The sequence below is a fragment of the Megalopta genalis genome, chromosome 5 (assembly GCF_051020955.1).
Source record: "Megalopta genalis isolate 19385.01 chromosome 5, iyMegGena1_principal, whole genome shotgun sequence".
Lineage (NCBI taxonomy): Eukaryota > Metazoa > Arthropoda > Insecta > Hymenoptera > Halictidae > Megalopta > Megalopta genalis.
Genome location: NC_135017.1, coordinates 5,215,826 through 5,239,758, shown reverse-complemented (window position 1 = coordinate 5,239,758; position 23,933 = coordinate 5,215,826). Strand labels below are relative to the sequence as shown.

Here is a 23,933-nt window from a genome sequence, read left to right as displayed (position 1 = left end):
CGTATCCGCAAATCCTTAACGCTAAACCTGCCCGGCGGTACAACCGGCTGATATACGCAGCGACACCGAATTTATTCGCGTTAGTTATTAGTTAGTTGGTCATTACATGCGAGATATTCATATTAATATGTTTGTTTCTGGTTGTATTACTATTAATTTGTCCATAATATCACATTTATCATTTTCGTAGTTCGTGTATTTATTTGACGCAATGTTTATTATTCTTAATTTGTTTCAAGTTATGTCAATTTCGACAAAATAACAATCAAATAACGATGAATTTAACAAATAACCTAGATATACCATTTTCAATTTTCTTCTAGTTATATTATTTGCATTATGTCCCTAGATGCACCGTATTCAATTTTCTTCTAGTTATATTATTTGCATTATGTCCCTAGATGCACCGTATTCAATTTTCTTCTATAACTAGAAGAAAATTACTATTATTATAACTATTATTTGCATTATGTCCCTGGATGCATCATATTTAATTTTCTTCTAGTTATATTAATTGCATTATGTATCAAGATACATTATTAGTTGTATTGTTTGCATTATTCTCAATATATTTTCGATTACATTATGTCCCTAGATGCACCATATTTAATTTTCTTCTAGTTATATTATTTGTATTATGTCCCTAGATGCACCATATTCAATTTTCTTCTAGTTATATTATTTGCATTATGTCCCTAGATGCACCGTATTCAATTTTCTTCTAGTTATATTATTTGCATTATGTCCCTAGATGCACCATATTCAATTTTCTTCTAGTTATATTATTTGCATTATGTATCAAGATACATTATTGGTTGTATTGTTTGCGTTATTCTCAATATATTTTCGATTACATTATATCCCTAGATGCGCTATATTCAATTTTCTTCTAGTTATGTTATTTGAATTAGGTCTCTAGACGCATTATTCTCAATTTGTTTTTCAATTACTTTAATCTCAATTTCGACCTAGAGGTATTGCTTTCAATTTGCCTCCAATTATTTCACATTAAATCTCTCTTTTATTAAATCATTTCCACCTTGTTTCTAGTTGATCTACTTTAAATTTCTCCCTAGAAGTATTATCTTAAAATTATTATTAGTTATTTTACTAGCAATCTAACCATAGTCGTGCTATTTTTTATTCTGTTTCCGGTTAGTCTACTTTGTCCTTAGTTATTTTATTTTCACTTTGTCTCTAGTAATTTTTATTTTTAAATTATCACCAATTGTTTCTACTCCCATTTTGTTCCTAGTTATTTTTATTTTCAATTTGTCCCTAGTTATTTCAATTTTCATTCTATTCCTAGTCATTTATATTTTCAATTTGTCCCTAGATACTTTAATTCTCACTTCCTTCCTAGTTACTTATACTTTCAATTATTTCTAGTTATTTCGATTTTCATTTCCTTCATAGTTGTTTATATCTTCGTTTTGTCCCTAGTTATTTCAATCCTCATTCCATTCCTAGTCATTTATACTCTGAATTTGTCCCTAGTAACTTCGATTTTCGTATCCTTCATACTGTTGTCTATATCTTCATTTTGTCCCTAGTTATTTCGATTGTCATTCCATTCCTAGTCATTTATGTTTTCAATTTGTCCCTATATACTTTTATTCTCAGTTCCTTCCTAGTTATTTATGCTTTCAATTGGTCCCAAGTTATCACGATTTTCGTTTCATTCGTTTTCATTCCCGGTCACTTTTATTCAATTTCCAGTTGCCAGTTTCCCATATTTCATTTCTGATATGACAAGCCTCGACAACCTCGAATTATCGAAACTAAACGAAGTGCTTGATTAAGAGATCAGGGAAGCAACGGCAGTACCGTATCTGCGTACTAGAGAAGCGATCTTTTAGGCACGACGCGCCACTATAGTGACTTTCGCGGATGTCATCTCTCTGGACGACGCGCCACTATAGTGACTTGCTCTAGTAGCTCACTCGCTCATCGTTTGAACCAAATAATCGTCTTCATATGCATTGTTTCACACTTCTTTTGTCTTCACATCGATTTACAACAGTCTACAGGGTGTCCCAAAAATGTCTCGCAATCCGGAAATGGCGGGTTCCTCGGATCATTTGAAGCAACTTCTTCCTTTACAAAAATGTTCTCCGAGGCACCGTTAACGAGTTATCAACGAAAAACAGTGACCAATGAGAATCGAGTACGGCTGACGCGAGGCCGCCCAGCCGACCAGCGCACGAAGCCCAGTTCCGCTCATTGGCGCGATCGCCTCGCGCCAGCCGAGCTCGCCTCTCATTGGTCACCGTTTTTCGTTAATAACTCGTTAACGGTGCCTCGGAGAACATTTTTGTAAAGGAAAAAGTTGCTTCAAATGGCCCGAGGAACCCGCCACTTTCGGAATGCGAGACATTTTTGGGACATCCTGTGTATACAGTATCAGACTCTGTACACTACATATCAGACTCTGCCGTCCAGAGAAATAGCCTCGCGCAGAATTCAGCCGTACCTAAAAGGTTAAGGGATCACACTGGGACGCGGGACGCTAATGAGTCGTTCGAGATCAAAGGGGGATGCAACAGTATCTAGAAGGTGTGTCGACGTTATAATCCAACTTTTCCCCCGGGCATTTGCATAATTGGTCGATCCCGATGATTATCGTGTGTAGCATCCGCAGCTCACTTTCATGTTAATGAAACGCAATTCGCTTTCGTGACCAGCTAGGGGTTTATCGCCTCATCCATCGGCGTGGCGACCGAGGATGCGCGCTCGCCGACGTAGAAATATTAGCGTAATCCCGATCCGACTGTGAGGCGCGTACCGTTTCCCTTATCTCGTCCTTATCCGCCCACCACGAATTTCGAAATTCCCGCGCGACCGTTGCCAAGCGCGCGTACGCCCGCCTAGGGATTTTTCTTGAGATGGTTATTCCTCAGAGCATATACATATATGTATGTATGTATGTATGTATGTATGTATGTATGTATGTATGTATGTATGTATGTATGTATGTATGTATGTATGTATGTATGTATTATGTATGTATGGTCTAGAATTTTTTCTTTTATATTTTTTAGGGTCAGGGTTAGGTCAGGTTTAGGGTTACGAATTTTTTTTAGAAATTTTTCTTGCAATATTTTGTTCTTAGATATATGAATATAGAATGAATTAGATATATATATGAATATGTATGCTTTAAAATTCTCTCCTTTATATTATTTTTTAAATTAGGGTTAAGTTAGGGTTAGGATCAGGGTTAGGTATTTTTCTTAGGGATCTTTCTTGTAATGTTTTCTTCTTGGAGCATATATAAAATATGTATGCTCTAAGGTTTTCTCCTTCATATTTTTTAGAATTAGAGTTAGGTCAGGATTAGGATTAGGTGTTTTTCTTAGGAACTTTTCTTGCAATATTTGTTAGAATACAGTAATGTTTCTCTAATCGACGCTCAGACCGTCCACAAGAATGGACAATTTAGGAAGAGGAGACACGATTATTCGATCCCTGCGATTCATTTTTATAGTTATAATCGTATCTCCTCTTCTCAAATTGTCCATTTTTGTGCACAATCCGAGCGTCAGTTAGGGAGACATTACCGTGCTACGCTCAACTCTCGAATAGAATTTTTCGCGTGCAATTCTTGCGAAAGAATAAAATGATTCTGCGGCAGAAATTTTCTATTGGAGAATAGCACATGTTCGCGAGAACGTTTCGAAACGACGGAATCGATGGAAACATTTTATTTGCAAACTTGGAAAGTTCGCCGGCACGTTGCAGAAACTGTGGGACGATTACGGTCCGCGATCGTCTGGCAATAAACTCCTAAATATCGTTATTTTCAAAGGTAATTAGAGAGAATGTCTCCTCGGCGCGAGCAGTGGCGGTTCGGTTCTTAACGAGCTCGAGGAACAGGTAACGACCGACGGCGAAATGATTCACGATGCGCCGTTGGCCGACGCGTTTTGCAACTGGTTACATGATAAAGGAGAGAAATATATACGGAATTTGAAAATACTTAGAAAGCGTATAGGCCCCGGTACGAAACGCATTCCTACCGACACAATGCACCGCGGACGTTGTAATATAGAGCTGACATTCCTATTACCTTGCGCCGCGGTGCAACGTGCTACATTCTCCTGCTATGCAACGATAAACTGCATCTCTTTGAACGTTCCTTCCGCGGCGCGCTCTTGCCGTGAATAATGTGAATTGGATATGCGACCCAATTTGTCGCCGATCGTTCGAAAAAATAACCGTTTAAAAACGCGCTCGCGCGAACAATTAGAAATCGCTGCTCTATCCGCGTCGCAAGGTGATCACGGTTCAAGCAGCGTTGCTCGTGTTAATAGCGGCATTCGTTGTAATTCGTTCGTGCATGCTATGAATTACCGGAGAATCGATTGCAAAAAGTGTTATTCATATTATTATTATTATTATATTTATATTATAAATGTTTCGTAGCGTGTTTCGAATGCCGTGAAACATTTGCAAGAAAGTCGTTACGAAAAAAATGTTATTCGTTGCGTGTTGTATACGTTACGAATCAACAGAATTCATTGTCGAAAGTGTTATGCGTTCTGGACAGTTTTATGCATGTTATATAATACCTGAAGCTATTTCCAAAAAATGTTGTTGTTCGATAAATGGGATTTGTGTTATTCGACATACGTTATGTGTGTTATTTAATTCTTTGAGGACGAATGTATATGTACATATATATATATATATATATACATATAACAAAATCATGTACATAATTATGTGCATAACATAATCATGTACATAATTGTGTATATAACAAAATCATGTACGTAATTATGTTCATAATACAACAAGATTGTTTATTTTTTTTTAATTGTTTATTTTTTTCCTATTCAAGTTTTTCATATATACATAATCCAAATTTCTGAGTAGCAATATTCTTAGTAGCTTTAAAAATCCTCGTCCGCAAAGGGTTAATGTTATTTGAAAGTCGTTGTACATATTATAATGTCACCTGAAACATATTAACCATGTTATTAACGCTATATAAAGGGCATTGTGGATATTGTTCATGGCACACGGAACGCGTCATGCGTGTTACAATTGTTGTTCGACAGATATCATGCACATTATTAATGTTGGTATAGCAGATGTTATTACATGTTGTCCTCGTTATTCTATAGATGTCATAGATATTGTTTATACGGTTCTATATATTTGTTTATACGTGCTATATATTTCTGCTATATATTTTATTCGCTGCAGTCTGGGGCTGTCGTTATGATGATTCTTATAATTTTATAATACGGCATTATAATTGTTATTTAATTATATAATTCAATTTTTACTAGCAATCGTGCCATTTTGTGTTTATTGTATGCTCGTATTATACAAATTAACCCTCGCGGGACGAACGTAGGTCACTTGAGACCTGGTTCTCATGCCGACAAAAATTTCTTTATGCGAGATTTTGTCGTGGGTCAGAAACGACCCAGCTCCGGCTTCTACGAAATCCGTCCTCCGATGGTTAACTGCGTCATTCGAAATACCAATGCTAACGTTAATACTATATTGCGCTTAATTTAATAATAACACATATAATATTATATGTGTTATTATATTAAATTTATTATTTATATAATATATATTATTATTATATTATATATATATTATTTTAGTTATTATATTAATATTATTAATATTAACACATAACAATATTATGTACCTCGCACTCCCCCAAAATTACTACCTTCCAAATCTTAAAATTCAATTCTTGAAATACCGATTTTATAAGATACAGTTAATTCTGATTAATTACCGAAGATTTAACCCGCAATTATTCGCTTCATATATTTCATGCAGTATGACTACATACGAAAAAAAGAAAACCGTTCCTACAATTTTCCATTATGCATCGAAGCGTCTTGTAAGAAAATATCCTGATTTACTCTCTTATATACAAGAAGACCATCGTTTGCGTTTGAAAGAAGTGCGCATACCAGGTGAAAAGATTATATTTTGGTAGCCTACCTTGATTCGATGTTCCAATATCGACAGCAGCAGGTTGACTTCCACCAAAATGTGCCTTCTCGATACAAGCATCATTCCCACAATATTTCGGCAGATTTTTGTTCAATTGTACACATCACGTCACTAAATATACACAGAACAAGTAATTCCGAAATTTCAAACGTCTCATCCATTCGCAACCGAACCTAAGTCTGTCTTGCTCTAGCCTGTGAGAATCGAAATAACTCGATAGTTGTCGGAATCAATCGATACTCGCGATAACCGCGCGATCAATTCGTAATTATCGACATAATCGCGGTAAGGGTGACGATAAATACAAATTCACACGATTATGGAATTATGTAAAGTCTAATTGAAAATTGTTACATACATGTTCGAATTTCTAGTCCGGGTAACCGATACCGATCATGTCATTTTCTCGTGTAGGCTACAGTCTGAAACGTATTATCCGGCTGTTTAGAAAATTGATCCGAATAAAAGCTCGCAGCGATGTTGATCCGACCGTCGATTAAAGCAAACTGGATACAGGGACTGTCGCAAGTAACGCGCACTGGTTACTTGGCTACCTGGCTACCTAGCCGTTCGCTACTCCCGCGTAAAAAATTCGAGCGCACGTGAACGTTCAACGGCCATAAAGTATGTGTTCATTTACCAACATAGAGCGCCTACGTCGCAATTGTTCTATCAAAAGCAACACAGAACGTCGCATTTACTTTGCAAGAGAAGAAAAATCTACTCACTATCAATTGTCAATGAACTTTCAAACTGTGATAGGTTGGTAATTTCGGAACGAAATTATACTCTAATGAAAATTATAAATTCAAATGTTTCAATAGATCATACAGAATTTAACGTACTGCATTAATTAACGGTTCATTAACGATCTGTTGGGTATCAATAGCCAATAAACTTTCAAACTGTGATATAGGTTGGTATACATCAAAAACGCTGATTTAGTAATTTCGGATCGAAATTATACTCTAATAAAAATTATAAATTCAAATGTTTCAATAGATCATACAGAATTTAACGTACTGCATTAATTAACGGTTCATTAACGATCTGTTAGGTATCAATAGCCAATAAACTTTCAAACAATGGTAGAGGGTGGTGCAGAACTAAATCGCGGGAGATTTCAAACGGTCGCTGTACTTTGATGATAGATATAGATTTAATTGTTTCGATAGATCGTATAGAATTTAATGCGTTTCAATAAGTAACGGTTCGTTAACAGTCTATTCGTTTAAACAATGAATAAGTTGGTACAGAGCAAAACCGCGGGAGATTTCAAAAAATTATTGTAAACAACAATGTATTGGATTAATCGGTGTAATAAAATTGATGAAACAGCTTGTGAAGAACTAACGAAAGTTACAAAAGCTTGAATGTAAAGAAATTCGAATTGCCAAAGAGAAACTGATTGAAAATATCTTTATTTCCACAGATACGGTGTTTCTGGATCACCTTTCACCAACTAATTATTATATACCACTACTAATACAGAATGATTTCTTGTAATTTATAGGAAGATACATTTTCGAACGTTCTAATTTAAGTTTTAAATGATCAAAAATCGTTTGCTTACGTATATGGAGAATGGAAAGCATGATACACCTCGATGTGTAGTTTAATGTTGCTTTTAGGATCAAAAGACGTGCTTTGGATCTAACCTCTTCGAACTGAACCACTTCTGGAACTATTAAATGCTACGTATGAAACTCAGTTGTTTGGGTAAAAAATGAATGCTATTTCTACGAATCAGGATAGAACAAGCAATCGGAAACAAGAAAAGGCGGGGACAGCCCTGACACGAATGATCGAAACTACAACAGGTTTGTTGATTTATGAATGGTGTATATATTATCGTAAATACAGTCGATATAAAACATCTTCGTGTTTTCCGCGCATGATAATCATGTAGAGATGTATAAACGTGTTGCCTTATCAGTAGTAAAATCGCGTATAAAAAAAACGGGTTATAGGATGAACTTACACTTACTCCGCGAGAGCAGTCGTTCCACGTGTTACAGGTTCAAGCTTAATTTCGATTATTATTCCCGAAGTCGTACATGACAATCCTTGAAAGGAAGCGCACTCGTTAAGACGTTACCACGCTATTGAGCGCAATGATCTTACGTAAAACGATCGTACGCGCTCGTGTAAGATTCACCGAAAGCTCAGCTTCGTCAGGGGATTCCCTATAAGAATCCCTTCGATTCCCCACTTTCAGGGAATTAAGTAAGTACTTTATCGTAAACTTATTGAGGTGCATACTCTTACAAATACTCGCTTACAATGAGATGATTCTAGTTAAATTTCTTAGTGGTTCCTGCACAAAAATAATTGATCTCTTTATACTGAACACTACTATGTTTCTGAACCTCCTTCCTGCCAAGTGTCTGCTCCAGTATAGATTGGGTATCTATTTGAATAACTTATCATAAGTTTCAGATGTGCCTGGTTCTTTGAAAACTCCAGTTATTTATATTATTTAGGCACATAATAATAATAATAATAATAATAATAATAATAATAATAATAATAATAATAATAATAATAATAATAATAATAATAATAACAATAGTAGTACTGTATACTGCTCTAAGCAACTAAGCAATTAATGTTTTAGATGAGTTCCACTCTCCAAACTTAGTTTGAAGGATTACTTCTAATTAAAAGACATTTGGAAACCATCGAATTGTTGAATCCCCTGAAGCAAATACGTGACAAGAAAAAAGGCGGATTCAGCATAAGAAAATACATGCATGCATATTTTTATTCAGGAACCGAAAACCTTATTGTTCAATGTCATTACAAAAAAGGGCTAAGTAACATTACTTAGGCGTTTCTCGTAAGCTCCTATTTGGCTTCGTTGAAGAATGCGAAAGTATGGCAAGGATCTCGCAAATCTTAATCAAATTACTTTTCTCTCAGTTCATTCTTTTGTTTCATTTTTTCTTTTTCTCTAATAAAACGTTCACAAACATACTAGTGAGCAACTTTACTCATCGAATCCGCTTTAACTGGGGTAATTGTTTAAAGGAAGTATGTCGTAGAAAATGTCTCTGGTAAAAAAGAGGGTACATGAAAAAATATTTCTCAATCAAGTCTAACAGTTCCACCCCAATCAAAATACGTTCGATTCCGGATATGTTTCTCGACGTTTGATCAACATTTTTCGTACTCGCTACAGTATCTTAAAACTCAAGCAATCCAAAGGTGTGCTTCGAAACTTATAGTCGAATATTATAAAAATGATACCTTCGGATTGCGTGAATTCTATCATGCATTAGTAATCGATGATGCAAAAAACAAAAAGGTTTCTTCTATCTGTGACACCTACTGGAAGATTACAATAGAAGTAAAGAATTAATAACAATTTAAACCTCCCGGCTAAGGACACCAGACATTATAATTCAGTTCGAACGCGACTAACATCAGTAAGTTACTTTCTTTCTCGCATATTGTTCTGATCCTTTCAGTCATTATACCTCTTACAACTTAACAAATAATAACGCAAAAGCTCCTTGCCAAGCAGACCTGGATATAAATAAAAATAGTTAACATTTATGTCTGCGAAAGTGATTCTTAAAATCATATTTATGTTATTCAATGAACTAAATCCCTTTTTGTAATTATTTCCATATACATAAAAGTTGTATAAAGCCTACTATAATCCAAATGTTTTCAGTACTTATTATCTTGTTCAAGAAAATTCATTTTTATAAAAGAATAGCTTTTCAATAATTTGCTACTTATTTGTGTGAAATGAGGTGAGTTTGTCTAATAGTTACTTTAGAAGCATAAATAACACTGTATTTGAAATGCACATTGCTCTTCATTGTGCATTTCAAATCGATCTATGCCTAGGTCTGCTACCGAGAGCAAATATAAAAATCAATCTTACTGAACACAGAGATTTCATCCGCAATATTTGGTGCTTACTGTACCCTACTACCGGGTAAAACATGTTCCACGTTACCAAAGACTGTTTACCCCCAAACAGAATACGTAACAAGCTGATACCTCTACCTCTTGTATTTGTGCTAATCCTCAGCAATGATTACGCATATACGACACGCCTAAATCTACTATTTATCTATCGGATTAACTCACGGTTAATAGAGAGGAGTCTCTAGTTGCAAAGAAAACTGTGTGTTGTAATCAATACAATGTGAACACTAAGCTGTATAGTGCATATGGTACCAAACAATAATACCGTGAGAATATTATCTTTGGAAACGAAACTTGCTTCTATCAGCAAAACGTATTAGCGTTTGTTTTTCTTCGCTTTCAAAAACGGCGAAAATCCGAACACGCAGTATGATTTAGGAATTAGTTGACACGATGATTCACTACAAAAATGATTGTCACCTTATAAAATACATGATTCTGTGAAAGTAATCATGAGCGGCGGTAAAACGAAACGCAAAATATAGAGAGTCTCTGATCACTGTATCACACGATACAAGGATTATTCGCTGCTTAGTCGTAGGCATTGTAATACTTTTCTCTTAACGCTTCGCCTAACTCAAAATGCAGAATATATTGGTTTAACCCCTAATTCCACAATCATCCGATTAGCTATATATGTATTGTGCAAATTATTAACAGACCCTAAAACAATCAGATATATCCGCAATCACACAATTTGTATGAAATATTATTAATCATGTATATAGAAGCTGCAGAATTGCTTTTAGTTTAATATAGTAATGATAATGAACTTAGAAAACTATAGCTGTGACACTGATGATTCTGACTGAAGGGATTGTTGAATCAAAGAATCCATAGGTTTCCCCGTCAGTGGAAAAAAGAATCCAAAACAATAACAAGATTTCACTATTGAGTCGATCTTTTGAAAAGTCGTTTCACCAGGGAACTCCTACTGTAAATGAAATTGCAACTTTTTTTTTGTACTAACATTATTCCACAAATTTTCAACGTAAGATATTGAGAAGAAAGGGTCAATCATATTACAAACATACAAAAGAAGAAAAAAATAATTTAATTTCCTTCACTAATAGTTAAATTAAACTTATAAAAGAAGCTATTGCTCTACGCAGATTGGTCTGCAGGAAACAGAACACATAATGATCTCCTTTAACGTTGCTCCAAAAATTGAAGCCGTGACTATATTGTTTCATGAAACTTCATACTTAGTGTTTCAAACGACAACGTTCTAGACAATGAATTTGGATTGATCTTTTCTGAGTATTGAAATTACTACTTCCTTTCCGCTTTGTCAACAGTACATTCTGATCAAACCACGGATGTTCTGTCCCCGTACCAGCCTGCAGTCTATATCGTTGGTAGGAGAAGCTCAATCGCGCTAAATCGAAGTGCCTATCTCTCATCTTTAGGCAGTAGAAATAATACGTCCAAATACTATTCTCGTTCTAGTAACCCTAAAATAATAAATAAACATCGTTTCAATTGATCTAGTTTTCTACACACGGGATAAACGAGAACGGTACAAAAAGAAGAAGAGAAAGAAGATGATGAAGAAGAAAAGGAAAAGGCATCCTGAAAAATACTATTTACCCCCCGAGAACAAGTCGACTCCCAGCGACTACACCATCCTTTCTGAATCGATGATGCAATCCCAGATGACCTCCCAAAAATTGAGCCAGGCTGTTATCAATTCACCAACTAAACTGCTGCAGTATCATCCGTGTTACGCAACAACGCGGCTGCTTTGACAACGTCGCCGCCACACTGATTCAGCATCACCTTGCAATCTTCAAGGCCAACAAAGTTGTTCTCTTTCTTCAACAGACCTTGGAGCCGCTCCAGCTTTATTGCTGCCAAGACGTCCCAGTCGGTGACGTTCAAGGCTGCAATGCAGGACTCCGGCGTGGATTGTTCGTGCAACACTTTCATCATGATCCTGACTTCGTCCGATTGCTCTCCGTTCCGCGGACCACGTGTTCTCCTCGCATTAGGACCATCGCAAGCGAACTCTAACAAGTCCTCGCAGCTAACATGATCTGACTGACGAGAGAGATCGCTGGTACGACCCGGTACCTTCTCGCTGGACAACCTGTTATATATCTTGGACGCAGAATGGAAACTGTCGGTTGGCTCAACAGTGGAAGACTCTTTAGGCAGCATGCCTTCAGATTGCTGTTTACCCTTCTGCGAATTATTCTCAGAGTATTCCCCGTAGTCGAAGTGCATCATATAGTTGGAAGGCCTCTGGACCAAGATGGTTCTGCTGGGTTGGAGTTTGCTAGAGGCAGCCGAGTCTTCGGACTTGTTCGATCCTGTCGGAGTGGAGTTCCTGCTGGTCTCAGCGATCTCGCTCTCTTGGACACACTTGGAGGTTGAACTTCGTAAAGAAGACTTGGACTCCACGCTGATCTTCCTCTGTAGACGCTCTGTTGACGAGTTTGTCGACTGTATATCGCTCTCCTGCATATTCTGCCGGTATTCCGTACTGTCGCAGTCTATCAGGTTATCGGAGAACTCGAGCAGGTCCTCGGAAATCACGCTGAAACGGTGGAGTCTATTTTCGTCGGTTGGCAACGAGTCCAACGCTGCCAGCTCGGAGTCTATACGTTGTTCAAACTCTTCAGGGCTATAAGTAAAAGTATACCGTATAATAAATTGCAACATGTTACTTTAAAGTGTTACTGTACATGTTTCTCACCTGTTGGCTGACGTCTCAGAAGAGTATCCCTCCTGCAGAGAGGTACTGACTACTGAAGAACTGGCACTCTGCAGATTCCCATCTACCTGGTCTTCGATAGGTGGTGTGGTCACTGCCATTTTAGCTAGAGTCCTAGTGACTCCGTCTCCAGGAATGATTAGAGGATGCTTCCTCTGGTGTCTGGGCAAACTGGATTTGGGCTGCAAGGTTTTCGATCTGTCTCTGGGTGGCAACGGTATAGGATTCTCATCCACGTTATTCTGATTCTGATTGTTCTCAATCTCTAGGGCGGAATGGTGTCTCTCCAAATGACGCGTTTGTGGTAGCGGCGGTGGAGCGTGTGGCAAAGGCGGTGCTCTGATCTTGGGCAAGGTCTTCGAGCCGCTATGATACGCGTCGAAGTGAAAGGTGTCTCTCGACAGGTCTTCCTGATGGGAACCAGTGTGGGCTAAGGTGGCGTGCTTGTTCCCACGGATTCTCGGCCTCACTATGGGCACGCCGGAACGCAGCATCCGCAACGGATTCGTATCCGAAGCGGTGTCTATGCTCGGCGTCTCCACTAGACTGTTGTAGACTTCCTTGGCCTCGTCCGACAACGTAGCCTAAACAAGTCGTGGGAGGGGATAGATTCGGGACAGAAGAGAACAGAAATTTAAAAAATAAAACAACAAACGAGGAGAGAGAGAGAGAGAGAGAGAGAGAGAGACTATGGCATGAAAAAGAAACGTCTGTGTGTACATGGATTTTTCACTCCTCTTTAATAGGAAGGAACACCACAAACGAGTGGAGGCAATGCTTGGGCACACACACTCTCGGTACTGAAGTGCAAAGGTGTATGAGGATATGAGTAATATGAGTTGAAAATGATGTAGGCTACTCTGAATGAAATGGATGCAGAAGTGGATGGTGTATTATATCGAGCACATCAGGGGTAGAAAGTCTGTATACGCTTGGAAATGAAAGAGGTATCACCATGTAGGTCCGGATACACACTCCACGGTTCCCATTCTAATGTCCTCCAAGTACAAATAGTATAAACGTGTAAATGCATCCAAACATATTAATTGCTAGATGTTATTTAATAATTAATGTAACATGCAAGCATGCTAAGCGTATGTAGGGTGAACTGTCTCTGAACAGTTCTTTGGTTTAAGTACACTGAGTATTGTCCAGAGTTGGGTATTGTTTCATATTATCGTTATAATTTATGACCTCAAACGATTCTCAGAATTTTGTTATTCATCGTCCCAGCCACATATCACTGTTGAGCAATATTCGTACGAACCAATATCATGATTCTAAGAAATATTATGACTGCTAACTATAGTAACAACTATTTTCTACAGCGTAAGAAAATCTGGTTATTTTATTTCAAAAAGGATACTATGTGGTTAAAAAAAAAAACAAATTCTTTGCAAATGGAGCCTTTAAACAAAAATTAGACATCTATAAACAAACTAAATTACCTGATAAAATAAATTCGTCCACGCTCGTGAGAATTATTGAAAAAATTCATTAAATATTGCCCAACTCTGGTGCTATCCTATATGTATTCCTGTCAAAGACTTGACATCCTGACAATAACACGTTACTGTTCCAGATCTTAAGTTTATGGAGCTGGAGACGGTGGGAAAGTCAGTATGTCGTTTGTAAACTCTGGATACTCTGAACTAGTATCGGAATCCAGATCAGAGTTACTGGTGAATGTTAAACTAGAACTTGGAGCACTTTCTGGCCAAGAAAGCAAATTGTTTCCAGAGGAGAAAGGCGGTGAGAGTGAATTCAAGAAACTGGTCGACGGTGGAGGCGATTTTCCACAAAGTTCGATTGACGAAAATCCTCGAGCCGTTTCTGGATGCAGAAAGTGACCTTTGTTCTTGAAATTCAAACGCAGATTATGTGGAAGCTTCTTGTGACGTCGCTTGTAACGCAAACGACTTCGTATATCGGTTTCTGAATGAGATATAGAGTCTGAGTCTTCACTGGAGTCATTGGTTGGATGAAATGACCTTCGTATATTTTTAAGAGGTGGCTTCCTATTCTCAGAGAGGGATGACGTTCTCTGCCTGTATATATTAACTGGCGTTGACAGTTTGTCCAACAAGACGTCAGTCTTGGGTACTTCTTTCCTCGAGTTGTCATTCTGATACAATTTAGGCGGCTCCAGAATTTGCTGGTGTATAGTAGGACTTGATGGAGGGTTAACCTTTTGCGTTACATTCAGCTTCGCGTTGATCTGTGTCTGACACTGCAGAGGAATATTTAAATCCAAATGTTTAGGCTTTTGAATAGGGATATTCAAGCTTCTAAGTGGCGTTTGAGTTTGTCCTAAAAGGTCTAAGTTTCTGATATTGGTGACCAACGACTTAGAAGGGGTGGTTTCTATATTCCTAGTATTCTGGGCGATATTCTTACCCAGTTGAATCATATTTTGGGTTAATTTACCTAACCCTAGATTCAGTCCTTGACCCTTTTTAGAATCCAGATAACTTTTTACACTTTCCAAGCCAGATACTTCACGCTGATATTTCTCGGCCAGCAGTTTGCTACTCAGTTCAACCTGACTGTTTGCCTCTGCATCACTTTTTCTTCTAAGTCTTTGAAAATTCACTCTTAAGCTCTCCGAACTACTATAAAGCGGAGATTCCTTTTTCTCAGATTCTGCAATAAACAGTGGATTGTTAGAAATAACAAAAGGATAGCCATCGTGACCATTCTGGTTCTGCTCGATCTTACGAAAACTCTGTATATTAATTCTCACGGCCTCCATGTTTCCCCTAGGACTATCCGATCCTCCTCCAGCCTTTATGTTAGTCTTTATACTGTCTGTCGAACCGTAGATAACAGTTTTGTTGTCTTGATTTGTACTTCGAGGGACATAAGATACTTTACCACCTCTTGCTTTCGGTATCTCGATTTTCTTCGGGAATTCTGGTATATTCATTTTCGACGAGTCGTTAAAGGAACTTGAAATCTTCGGTCTCGTTCCGATATCAAAATTACCTACCTTGGTTGACTCAAACTTGATTGGCTTAGAGCGAGGAAAATCGACAAAATTCGAAGACGTGTCTTTCACTAGATCAAAGCTACTTGTTTCATCGTACTTCGTATCAAAATTTGTCACATTATCTTTGACAGGCTGATCGCAGTTACTAAATTTATTCTGCAACTGCAGAGTAGGCTTGTTCGCTACCATAGAGCTTTGTTCTTGGATGTTCGAGTAGCAAGCAGATCTGCCTGGTTGTTCTAAATTATTGATCTTGTCATATTTCTCTAGCTTCTCCTCGCCAAAATATGAGACTTTTTCGGTAGTACAACTAAGGGTACCATCATCCTCGAAATACTTTGGTTGTTCAAAGTATCGTTCCACGTAACTGGTAGACACCCTTTTAGAATCTCGAGGGAAATCAAAATTGGACTTATCTACAGTCGAGGATAGCTTTCCATTTTGTGGGAAGACGTTTAACTTTCCCTCTGTATCCGTAATATTTTCGCAATTGAAGTTGCTCCTTTTGTTACCGTTTTCCAGAAATTCTGTCGACTTCACCAAATCCTGCTTTAGAGCAGCATTGTCAATAATGTGCGCGTCAAGCTCTATGTCCATGTACGATGTCCAAGCGCTGGGCTTCGTAAGAAGTTCGCGGGACTTAGCAAAACAAAATTCAGCAGACGCTTTATCCCACAAAGGTAGTTTTAGGGTGGATGGTGCGCCAAGCGACTCTATGCTGGAGACAGTGGATGACAATGATTGCAAACTTGAACACAACCACTTGATTGTTCCACATTGGCGAACCGTTGACATGCAGTTTGTTCAAGGAGATTGAATAGTACCAAGTCGTGATTGAACAAGATCATGCACAATGAAGGAATGTCGCATTTGAAAAGAATAAAGCACCATAGAAAATAGTTTCCCAAAATTCCAGTTAATGATCACATATAATCGTATACAAATACAAAGAAATATTTTCAACATGGCGATGCAATGATCAACAAAACATGAAGTAACAAAAATTTAAGAATTGAGAAACAAACAAAACGTAAATAGACAGGACAGGATTAGAGGAAAGTCAAGATTAGTCTTATTCGTAAATTAATAAGCATTGTATCAACTTAAGGTACAAACAAATAGCTTAGATCAGATTATTAAGAACAGACACAAGATTGCGATATACCTACTCTTCAGTGTGGCATCAGGAATTAACTCTGTTCCATAACAGTTTCGATGAAATCAATTTAAATTTGTTTCCAATTCGAATGTATTTGTATAGTAAACCAATAGACTTAATTATCTTCTTATATTTTTTCATATTTTCGCCCTTATGTATTAGTTATTGGTTTTAATAAAAATTAATTGAATTAAGATCATTCCTTGCCAAATTGACTACTTTTTGCTGTTGATGTCACAAATTTATACAAAATTAAATATGATGTAGTAGAAGTCAAAATTAGGGTGGGTTTGAATCATCATTTTACTAATGTCCACTTTCTTTATAAAAATTTCTAAACAATAAATTTGCCAAAATATACAGAATATGCAAAGAATTGTTTGCAAATTTCAAAATATTAAGCAAATCAATTTTCCAATTAAAATAGATTATTATAATAGGTCAGACAATAGATCCAGATTGAAATTTTTTTAAATTCATAAGTATGATGTAATTTATGAATTCATGAGAATAGATGGATAGTGCAAAGTTCAAGCCCACTACAATCTCATTTGTACTCCATCAAATTTCATTTTAAAATATTCCCAACATCGACAACGAAAAAACATTAATTCAGTGTGGAATAACCGATCTAGTATATTGTAGTGCAATGTTAGATTGTGTTTTCATAATGTTAGTTTGCGTATATTTTAGTGTTTTAAACAAAAGTTTAGTGATTAAACAAAAACTGTTTAATGTACCTGTATGTCAGGTATACTGGCTGCTTCTTCTGAAAAGTGTCGTCTGTCTGGTTTGGGACTGTGTTGATGTGGCAACTTAAAAGAGAACTTTCTGCGTCTTGAAGGACTTGCGGGTGTTCGGGGAGACTCCGGTGGATGTTCAAGATCTGTCATGGAACGTGCTGTCAATTCCTGTGCCATAGCAATGGCTGAGTAGAGAGTTTTCTGATCGGCGGCTGAGATAGGCTTCACCTAGATATAAGAGAAACGTTTACCATCTCTGACTAGCGGACGATATAAACAAAAATTTCTGCTTTTAGCAACTTCATCGCTGCATATTCATTTATTGTACAAAAACGTACTGCATCTACTCTTCTGAGAATCTATCCCTTGCTAATTTTCTTTTCTTGAATACTAACAATTTTAGGTTCTATGCTTTCCCATGCACATAATACATATATGTATATTTATGTGTACATATATGTATACATATATATATATGCATCTTATATGTTAATAAATTAATAATTAATAATTATGTTATTTATATATTATATATATGTATATATATATATATACATAATACATAGAAACAAATGGTACATAGCAGCAAATAATATATAAAAAATGAATTACAACCGATAACACATAAAAGCATAATTATAAATAAGAAAAAAAGTTACTGTACATTTATTGGACTCACGGTGGCTTGTTTCTTCTTGTTGCATTGCTTGGCTTGAATTTCTCGCAGTTCATTTCTCGCATTACTCGATTCATGTTCAGTTGACAAAGGATGAACTGGAGGTGGTGGAGGAGGTGAAGATCCTATAAGTAAATATAAGTTTACAGGATATTCTCTTTGAAAATTCACATTCAATTATCCCCTGAATTATTGTTTACCATACGTCTCACCAAATTTACCTAATGATCTGAACATTTGATCCATTTCAGCCAACAAACTAGGGCCAAAATCAAAATTTAATGTTTTGTCAAACCGAAGGGGACTGTCTTGATTTTCCTCATCGCTGATCTCATGATATTCGTGGTCTGCTCCCAAAACGTCTGTGCTATTAGTCATATTTATTGAAATAGACTGCTTACTGGAATTAGCTATTGTCCCCAAATGGCACATCTCGGAGCTTGTATCCGACCATAAACTTTCTATTGAAGAACACAGTGTTATTAACAATTTATACTGGCTACTTGACAAATAATTGTCAAATAAAATGTATACCATGTTTATTTTGAATATCTTGCTGCATATTTCTGTTATCCCTTAACAGTTCTCTGTTTACCTCTACATTTCTTGCATCTTGGTTAACAATTTGACTAGAATTATCTGTGATGTCCTCTTGGGGTTTATACGGAGATACTACCTGCCGAGGTAAATGTGGATTTTTACCACCAAGGAAGCCTATGTCGCCAAAGTAAGCTCCGTCCAGTCCAACATGACCAGTGTGCTTCAAATCGCCTTGCGGGGAAGATATCATGTCTGTTCGAATCTTTCGTCGTTGGGAAGAAAATGCGTTTTTACCATCGCCACGCGTAAACTCTCCTGGTTTATTACTCGGTAAATTAGATCCGAGGTAAGCTATTGTATGAGCAGGATTGAAGAAACCAGTTTTTCCATTATTTAAAACACCTTTCCATAATGTGTTGCTGCTTCCTTTATCTAATACAGTGATAACATCTCCTTGTCTATAAATGAGCTGACCTGTTTCTGTACTGTCTTGAACTGCTTGAACTTGTTCTGGTTTCAAGTCAGGCAAAAGATTAATTAATTCTGAAAATTTAGGGCGCTTTGTTGGTTCATGTTGCCAACATTGCTGCATCAGTGAAAAATATTCTTTTGGACAACACTCTGGTTGCTCTAATCTTTGAAAGTTTGGCTCATCTATTGCTTCTAGGATTTGATGACCTGTTAATGCTGCCCATGGTTGAAAACCATAACTAAACATTTCCCACAAAGTAACTCCATAAGCCCATACATCACTTGCTGATGTAAATTTTAAGAAAGATATACTTTCTGGAGCACACCAAGCTATTGGTAATTTTAAGTTTACATTGAAATTCGTTTGGTAATAGTCCTTCCCAACTCCCAAAGCTCTGGACAATCCAAAATCAGATATTTTAACCTTATTCTTGGAAAAGACCAAAATATTTCTAGCAGCGAGATCACGATGTATTAATCTTTTTGCTTCTAAATATTGCATGCCATCTGCAATCTGTACTGCAAAGTCACAAAGAGAAAGGACTGGAAAACTAGGACGTAAACTTGGTTCCTTCAAACATTCCAATAACGATCTTAAAGGTGCCAATTCTGTCACAAGCATCAATGAATTTGTATCCAAAACTACACCATATAGTCTCACAATATGTTCATGATCAATTGCGTGCATTATGGCTGCTTCTTTTAAAAATTCTATAGGATTATTTTGCATTCTTTCTCGTGATAAACATTTAATTGCTACTTGTATCCTTTCTCCATCATTTGTCCAAACACCTTGCTGCACAACTCCAAACTCTCCTGTTCCTAGTTCTTTATTTACAATAATAGCATCAGCTGGTATCATATGCTTATTAGGAACACGAATTGGGGGCCTGTCTTGCCTTTCTTCTGGTAACATAGTCAAACCACCTGAAGTTTGTTCCTCGCGTTTCTGCAAGAGCATCTTTTTAAATTTGGAGAGGTAATTTTGAGGGAAATGTTTTTGAAAGTATTTCTTTAAACGACGCATCTCTGGTTTACTCATTCCAATGGCGTTTAAGTCTTCTTCTGTTACATATTTTAATTGAGCGGTTGTTTGTACTTTCAAGTCCCCTATTAAGATAAAAAAGACACAGATTGCAAACAATGATTTCCAAAGCAAATAAAACAAATCAAAATGTATTACCTCGAATTCCAGGATAATACTGTTGCAGCTCTGCTTCCATAAGGAACTCGTACAAACCAGGTCCAGTGTTGCGGGACATTCCTCCTTGTATGTCTTTGAACACAAATAATTAGAGATAAATACCATGGAGCACGAGATACAAGATTATCATAATGCATCACTGTTCGTTAATAATTTAGCGACACATGACAGCGAGAACGTCAAAGGGTTTCGTTACATAAAAGTTATGTAAATTATTCACCGGTCAAATAATATTATCAGGACACTCGCGGAAGCATTATCAAGCGGTTCGTAGCACACGAAAGGAAAAACACCTCCTGCATCAGTTTATGCGATTAACACCGAACGATAACGGTAAAAAGCGTCGGCGGCGAATTTCCACTGAACGATAACACTCATTCGAAGAACACAACGATGTGTCTCGCTTACTTCATGAAACTCTCCGCGGTGAAAACTACTCGGACGTCGAGAAGAAGAAATCTCGGTTTCTACGCTCGGCGAGCGTTATTGAGAGCCAATAATATGTTTGAGAACACGGTCGAATGCTCATTATCTGTCAAGGATCGCACGAGCATTGAGCCACAAGGACGAGTTTTTGCACGACAAAGAAAACTTGATGCTTCTATATGTGGAAGGAAAGCACGAAACGCACGACACCACCGAAGGGAAAATAGAAAATACTAAATGTAATAGAGGCGGGAGCAGGAGTGGGGATACGAAATTCCTAGCACGCGACGCTGGTCCCGGTGTACCGTGTGCACCGGGTTCATGGCTGGGTGAAACGCTACTTAACAGTAAATAGGTTACTATACCATTCAACTTTGATCCTACAGCATGCTCACGCTATACGACCAAGTCGAGTTCCATGTTAAATTCATTAATAACGCTTGTAAATTATGTAGTAATCGCTCAACATGTAAGTAAGGAACATTAATGATTCACGAAACTTCGATTGTCTATTTTCAGTCCAAATCATGGACATCATTTAATTATACAACTCGCATTCTCTCGATCAGCTTCATACTAAAAATATGAAGTATATAGAGTGATTAAAGAAAATCAATCGTAACAGAATACATAGTTAAAAAATATAGTGATTAGTTTGATTAGATGTAACAGTCGAAATAAAATGAGAGTTAAGTCTAATATTTATTTCCGCCATTTTGGCGTGAGAATTGTGAACTCAAATGTAGCAAGAAACAAAACATACTTCGAACAATTTGAGATCACGTTGAGATCGATAAATTATTGTAAATTAATCATAACTGATGTGATATCACACTTATAATGTGTAATAGTCCAAAAATTTTGCAACACATTCATTAATAGCATTCTTGCGCATATTTCATATAATCTATTACGAAATTACTCTTTTCTATTTGTTTATGTTCTGCAGAATAATTTGTCAAAAACATCTCACAACTTTTTTACGGTGCAAGTAAATTATACTTCTCTCGTATTCTTTGTAATTCGTGTTGTAATAATTGTAAATACTACGAGCAAACGAAAATTTCAGGAAAATAGAACTTTGATCAATGTATTTAATACCCAAAGTTCTATTTTCATTGAGATTGATCAATGTATTTAATACCAAATCTCGAGAAACGAGAGGACGTGTGGGATACATAACTCCACCACTGCAAATATCAACACACCCTGTATACCGTTCCTATTTGTCATCAATCATTAGGTAAAAATTTTTGTTCGTGTCTAGTTTGTATCATTGTTGATCAAAAGACGAAAAAGACAGTATGTACGTAAATCGTTGCGTTTCCGTACTGAGACACGCCCCGCGAGCTTCAAACACGTGATTATTGATATTATGTACCGATGATTTTTAACAATACAAATTATCCTGAATTACCTTCATACAAATTCGAATTGATCAGATTATTGTATATTTCTGCTGATAATTGCTATAATTTTTATTAATACACGCTCTATGTACATCGAGAGGACTACATATTAAAATGAAAAGCGCAGAAACATGAAATTTTCGTTTTAGCATTCTGCACATTGCATGTTCCATAGATACATAAAATCCACGGTTTATTTGGAAGCTTTTTCGAGCTCGCTACTTGCCGCTCACCCATTCTACGATGACGCAGCACGGTAGAACAGGAGATCCTCTCCTGGTCATGTGGCGCGAGCGTCTGTCACTTTAAACAGCCGATCGGCAGCGATTGCTAAATCACGAGACTTTTCAATTCCCACTAAACTTAATTTCTCCTCTGCCACAGAAATCTTGGCTGTCTGGTCGGGTTAGCATCTTTCTTGATCCTTGGAACGCTTCCACTTCCACGAGACGTTTTTAGTTATGGACGAACGAATCGCGTATGTATATTGTGCTTAAACGAACAACTTTATATTGATGTTTAGTGATTTAGTGTACAAAAATGCAGAGTTTAAATAACTCATTCTGTACCGAGATCTCATTGCGAACCATTCGATTTGTTTGTGAGCAGATGGACTCACGGTGCTTCTGAAACTCTTCGCTAGAGGGCGATGATTTTCGAATTTTCTTTGATAACGTGATTCTTGTTATATATTCACTTTGCTAAAGGACGTGTTTGATACGTGTTTTCCTCAAACAAAACACCGACATTTAACTTAATTGTTCACCCCACGTTGACCAACTCGAGTGGTCGAGGGTCACCAACTGAAATGGAAATTCACCCTTGCAACTGCAACACGATACCACAGACGAGGCATCAGAGTAGACCAAGCAACCATATGGGTTTTCGTGTCACACATTCTAAAATTTTAACTAAAACAGTCAGTTAGTGAACTACAGTAATATATACCCATCTTTTTGCACGATCTTTTTTCCTCCCTAAGTTTTTGCGCATCTAGCTCCGCGCAGTTAGTTTAGGTACAATGTACCGGTGCTTGCGGTCTCACTTTTTCTTTGCGCATGGCGTATCTTCTGAAACACGCGGCGCAATATTCGATTTGTATTTGTAGCCTAGTTGGATTCTCGACCGCATCTATCAACATATTTGCGAATGATGCTGAATGAACATTGAGATATATTTCAATCATATATGTTTATTGAGCAGGATCAGGCCTACTTAACTATTGCATTACCCCGAATGTTAGCGCGAAAAAATGAATAAATGTTGGTAATGAATATTGAAAACTTTATATATTTTCTTGAAAGATGTCTATTTGATCGAAATATGATCCATTTGCTTCGATGCACATTTTCTCAACGAGCTTTTAATGTATAAATGCCATTTTTAAAGAAGTTCTGGTCTTTTGCATGAATAAATTTAGCTATGAAGATTTTAATGCTATTTTTTCAAACGAAATGTATGTGTTATGGCTTAGTATAAAATAAATGTAAAAATACTATATCACATCTTAAAGTAAATATTTTTTAAAATATATAAGATTGCATAATAAATAATGGATATCTATAAACTATTAAGTATAATGTATGTATTCGTATAGTAGGTAAACACTATTTAAGTATAATAAGTATTATTATTATTGATTTTTTCATTTTTCCTTAAGAACAATCATC

At 36.8% G+C, this 23,933-nt stretch overlaps 3 protein-coding genes and 1 long non-coding RNA gene across 15 annotated transcripts in view; 2 read left to right on the top strand and 2 right to left on the bottom strand.

Moving 5' to 3' along the window:
- Positions 1 to 6,482, bottom strand: part of LOC117224088 (uncharacterized) — a 211,503-nt gene extending 205,021 nt beyond the window's left edge. Inside the window, exons 1-2 of one of the 3 annotated variants that reach the window (XM_076521442.1) lie at positions 6,347 to 6,482; positions 5,977 to 6,182 (exon numbers count right to left, since the gene is read on the bottom strand). The gene's annotated coding sequence lies outside the window, so the exon portion shown is untranslated. Of the gene's footprint in view, positions 1 to 5,976 lie in introns of all 3 variants that reach the window. The other 2 variants (XM_076521444.1, XM_076521449.1) reach the window with 2 other exon arrangements.
- Positions 6,483 to 7,367: 885 nt separating this feature from the next.
- On the top strand, positions 7,368 to 12,605 carry LOC117224097 (uncharacterized). Its single transcript, XM_076521466.1, has 2 exons — positions 7,368 to 7,808; positions 11,422 to 12,605. The coding sequence occupies exons 1-2, from the start codon at positions 7,715 to 7,717 to the stop codon at positions 11,676 to 11,678; spliced, it is 351 nt and encodes a 116-aa protein (XP_076377581.1). The 5' UTR covers positions 7,368 to 7,714; the 3' UTR covers positions 11,679 to 12,605.
- Positions 7,810 to 22,652, bottom strand: Ack-like (activated Cdc42 kinase-like). Of its 9 annotated transcripts, XR_013033254.1 has the most exons (9): positions 22,497 to 22,652; positions 20,408 to 20,500; positions 18,748 to 20,334; positions 18,435 to 18,674; positions 18,202 to 18,338; positions 17,535 to 17,765; positions 12,629 to 13,230; positions 11,521 to 12,556; positions 7,810 to 11,384 (listed from the first exon to the last, which is right to left on the bottom strand). XR_013033254.1 is itself a non-coding variant. In XM_076521456.1 (8 exons), exons 1-8 carry the CDS (start codon positions 22,498 to 22,500, stop codon positions 11,629 to 11,631), a joined length of 3,822 nt encoding a protein of 1,273 aa, XP_076377571.1. In that variant the 5' UTR covers positions 22,501 to 22,652; the 3' UTR covers positions 7,810 to 11,628. The 9 variants fall into 9 exon arrangements, 8 of the variants coding, with proteins under 8 accessions (XP_076377571.1, XP_076377572.1, XP_076377569.1 ...); XM_076521456.1 differs by having other exon boundaries at positions 7,810 to 12,556; XM_076521457.1 differs by having other exon boundaries at positions 7,810 to 12,556; positions 18,217 to 18,338.
- LOC117224099 (uncharacterized) lies at positions 21,082 to 23,833 on the top strand. Of its 2 annotated transcripts, none has more exons than XR_004491125.2 (2): positions 21,082 to 21,209; positions 22,648 to 23,833. It is a non-coding gene; the product is annotated as an uncharacterized LOC117224099 (long non-coding RNA). The 2 variants fall into 2 exon arrangements; XR_013033256.1 differs by having other exon boundaries at positions 21,189 to 21,323.
- Positions 23,834 to 23,933: the final 100 nt, after the last annotated feature.

Excerpts from the sequence above, each read along its gene's own strand:
- LOC117224097 (XM_076521466.1), top strand. The coding sequence starts at position 7,715 with ATGAATGCTATTTCTACGAATCAGGATAGAACAAGCAATCGGAAACAA. Across the intron at positions 7,809-11,421 it reads AATGATCGAAACTACAACAG|TTTTCTACACACGGGATAAA; the intron begins GTTTGTTGATTT and ends CAATTGATCTAG.
- Ack-like (XM_076521450.1), bottom strand. Across the intron at positions 18,339-18,434 it reads TCAAATGTTCAGATCATTAG|GATCTTCACCTCCTCCACCA; the intron begins GTAAATTTGGTG and ends ATTTACTTATAG. Across the intron at positions 16,398-17,534 it reads CCAGTATACCTGACATACAG|TGGTTGTGTTCAAGTTTGCA; the intron begins GTACATTAAACA and ends GGAACAATCAAG.